Source organism: Amphimedon queenslandica, unplaced genomic scaffold, assembly GCF_000090795.2.
Source record: "Amphimedon queenslandica unplaced genomic scaffold, v1.1 AMPQUscaffold_13219, whole genome shotgun sequence".
In the NCBI taxonomy this organism is placed as follows: domain Eukaryota; kingdom Metazoa; phylum Porifera; class Demospongiae; order Haplosclerida; family Niphatidae; genus Amphimedon; species Amphimedon queenslandica.
The window spans coordinates 1-2,973 of NW_003546545.1; the positions used below are offsets into that span (position 1 = coordinate 1).

At 36.3% G+C, this 2,973-nt stretch overlaps 1 protein-coding gene across 1 annotated transcript in view; it reads right to left on the reverse strand.

Moving 5' to 3' along the window:
- Positions 1-6: 6 nt before the first annotated feature.
- The window catches only part of LOC100634157 (deleted in malignant brain tumors 1 protein-like), a gene marked incomplete at its 3' end in the record, with an annotated part of 34,929 nt that continues 31,962 nt past the window's right edge, over positions 7-2,973 (reverse strand). The window contains exons 33-35 of the mRNA XM_020000027.1: positions 388-543; positions 187-345; positions 7-134 (exon numbers count right to left, since the gene is read on the reverse strand). Of these exons, the coding sequence (XP_019855586.1) occupies positions 7-134; positions 187-345; positions 388-543 (443 nt within the window). The remainder of the gene's footprint in view (positions 135-186; positions 346-387; positions 544-2,973) is intronic.

The window sequence follows — 2,973 nt, forward strand, 5'->3', positions numbered from 1 at the left end:
ACATACAACTCCAGCATCAGTGTTGTCCCACGAGTCATCACACACTGTACCCCACCTTCCATTTTGACACAGTTCCACTCTTCCCTCGTTTGAGTTTGATCCACCAACAAGACGCAGAGAACCAGAAGTACAAACTAAAGTAATAAATACATCTCACAACACTACAAAGCTATTCTATAAACTAACCATCACAAGATACTCCAGCATCCTCATAGTGTCCACAGTTGTGAGTACTCAAGTGTGTGCAGTTTGTCAAAAACTCTTCTGTTCCTGTGCACTGAACATCATCCAGGAGGATACTACCAGTACCCTGACCAAAGTAGGCACTAGATCGAGCAGTTCCACCTGTCACAATATATCATTCATTGTCAAAAGGAATCAACTCACTTGTTCCCCAGTCTAGTTGTCTACACACTACTGCTGCATCAGGGGAGCCCCAGTAATCATCACAGACAGTACCCCATGATCCACTATCACACACTTCCACTCTTCCTTCCCAATCGTGTGAACCACCAACAAGACGGATTGATCCAGTAGTGCAATCTGTAAATAAATATTTTTAATCAATTTTAAGTCAACATTGTTGGATTAATGTACCACAAACAAATTAATATTGGCTACAAAATTGTAGTGACTGCTTTCAGTACTACAAACTGCAAAACTTTTAACTTCAAATCAAGTCATGAATGATGTTTGATGCTCTTTGATGTTTCAATGACTATATAATGAGGTATTAAAACTGTTTAAATTCCAGAGTCAAGAATGCGAATGCACATATGTTTGTTTTGACAAATTTTGATTAAAATTGCCACATTTCTGGTAACATAGTATAAGGAAATATCTGCAGGCTCTTCCTTCAAGAATACCACATTCCTCCTGCTCTTCCACTGTGGATAACCCACCAGAGTGACCTTTACTGGCACCATCCAGCGATCTCCAAAAAGTTTGGCCCCATCGTCATTCAAAGCTAACTTAGGGTGATATCAGCATAAGATTTGCTGATTGATGGTAGCTTCATTCAGTCACATCTCTTACACCAAGAAGTGTTCCAATCTGCCATTACTGCTCTACTGTATAGAGGGATCTATTGATGAAGGTTTTATTTTGACGAGTTGACAATTTAAAATAAAACGTCAAATTTTATAACTATCAAAAATTTTGTACTTTGTGCCTCCTATACGTGAAGGGAACTATTTGTCAAATTAAAACTGGCCAACCGGGGAAATTTACTGTTTTTGTCAAATTTTTTACTCATCAATAAATCCCGCTATACATTATTAAAAAATGCACAATCTGCTGTAATGCACCTGTGCACTATGACACAAAAAGTGGTGTCATCACTGTTCATAATGCAATACCATTCGTTATACATCAGTTTAACACTTCCTACTTGGGATTACAAAACATTAAACCCTCATGGTTTGCCATTGCGTGCAGGTTTAAAATTTTGTATTCACATCCTTGTCAAAAGTGGTCCTCCTCTTGAGGGACCATCCTCAAATTCATTAAAGATGGTCTGTAAAAGGAATGGGTGTGACCAGTAGGTGGAGTTAATGATAACAAAAATGATACAAATTAATATCGAATACAATATCTGCTTTATTCATACACCTAGTTCAGCTGAAACAGTACAACAAGACTTTTCTTCATTAACTTCCTTCAGTACTTTTACTCTCTCCTCCAGATTTAGAACTTTTCTGATATCGTCATGTAACATACACATGTTTGTTAGCCCCACCCACTAGTTGCTAATGTACTAATACTAAGTGGTAATTGGCTGTGTTTGAGGGGAGGTCACATACAAGGTGTCCAAATGAATGTGTACTACATCCATTCCTTAATAATGAAGTGGAGAGCGAGGGGAGGTTTTTTACTAGGGGAGTCTCCCAATAGAAGGACTATTGTACATGTACATATAATGAATACAATCAAAAATATTAAGATTGATTATAGGGATGTATGTACACATGTCTGTTTAGACAAATGATTTTCTATTTGTGATTTTGTGGGCTTAATTGCTTTCAGATTCAATCATTGCTACACAACAAAAAACCATGTATATGTATCAGAAAAGATAATAAAGATAGAGAAGTTTTTCTTACTCAATTTTGGCAAACATTTGACTGAATTCACCTAGTTTTTAAGTATTTTAATAATTCATAAAATTTCAATTTTGCATCAGAATTAAAGTTGCTGCAAACACAAGAGCAAGCATTTGAATCACGAAAAGTTTTTTAATGGAGAATTTTCTCTTTTTCATTATCCTGTGCTACAGAACAGGGACTTTGACCCACATAACTTTAAAGACTTGTAAAAATCTAATTTTTTTGGATGAACTTCAAAGTTCCATAAAGCACAAGATTAATGTAGTAATGTATATGTATTAAAAAAATTATAACACAAAAATTCCCTCCTACCAAGTTTTGAAAAAATACTCTGTTAGAATATATAAAAGTTAGATTTTTCTAGCAACTTAAAAGTTATTAGAAAAAACCTGCATGAGCAAAATGCCAAAATCCCATCACAACCCCTGTTTATACATCATAACTTACAAGCACATCTGACTCCTGCATCTTCAGAGTGAGCACAGTTGTGATTTGTGATGTGTGTACAGTTTGTAAGGTAAGATTCACTTCCATCACACTGGACATTGTCCATCACAATTGATCCATTTCCTTGTCCAAAGTAGGCACTACCAAATGCAGTTCCTAAGTTGAGACAATCACACTCCAATTAACCTATAAACCTTTCCTTACCTGAATCATATCCCAGCTGTCTACATACAACACCAGCATCAGTTGAATCCCAGAAGTCATCACACACTGTACCCCACCTTCCATTTTGACATAGTTCCACTCTTCCCTCATTCGAGCTTGATCCACCAACAAGGCGCAGAGAACCAGATGTACAAACTAAAGTAATAAATACATCTCACAACTCTACAAATTTATTCTACAAACTAACCGTCACAAG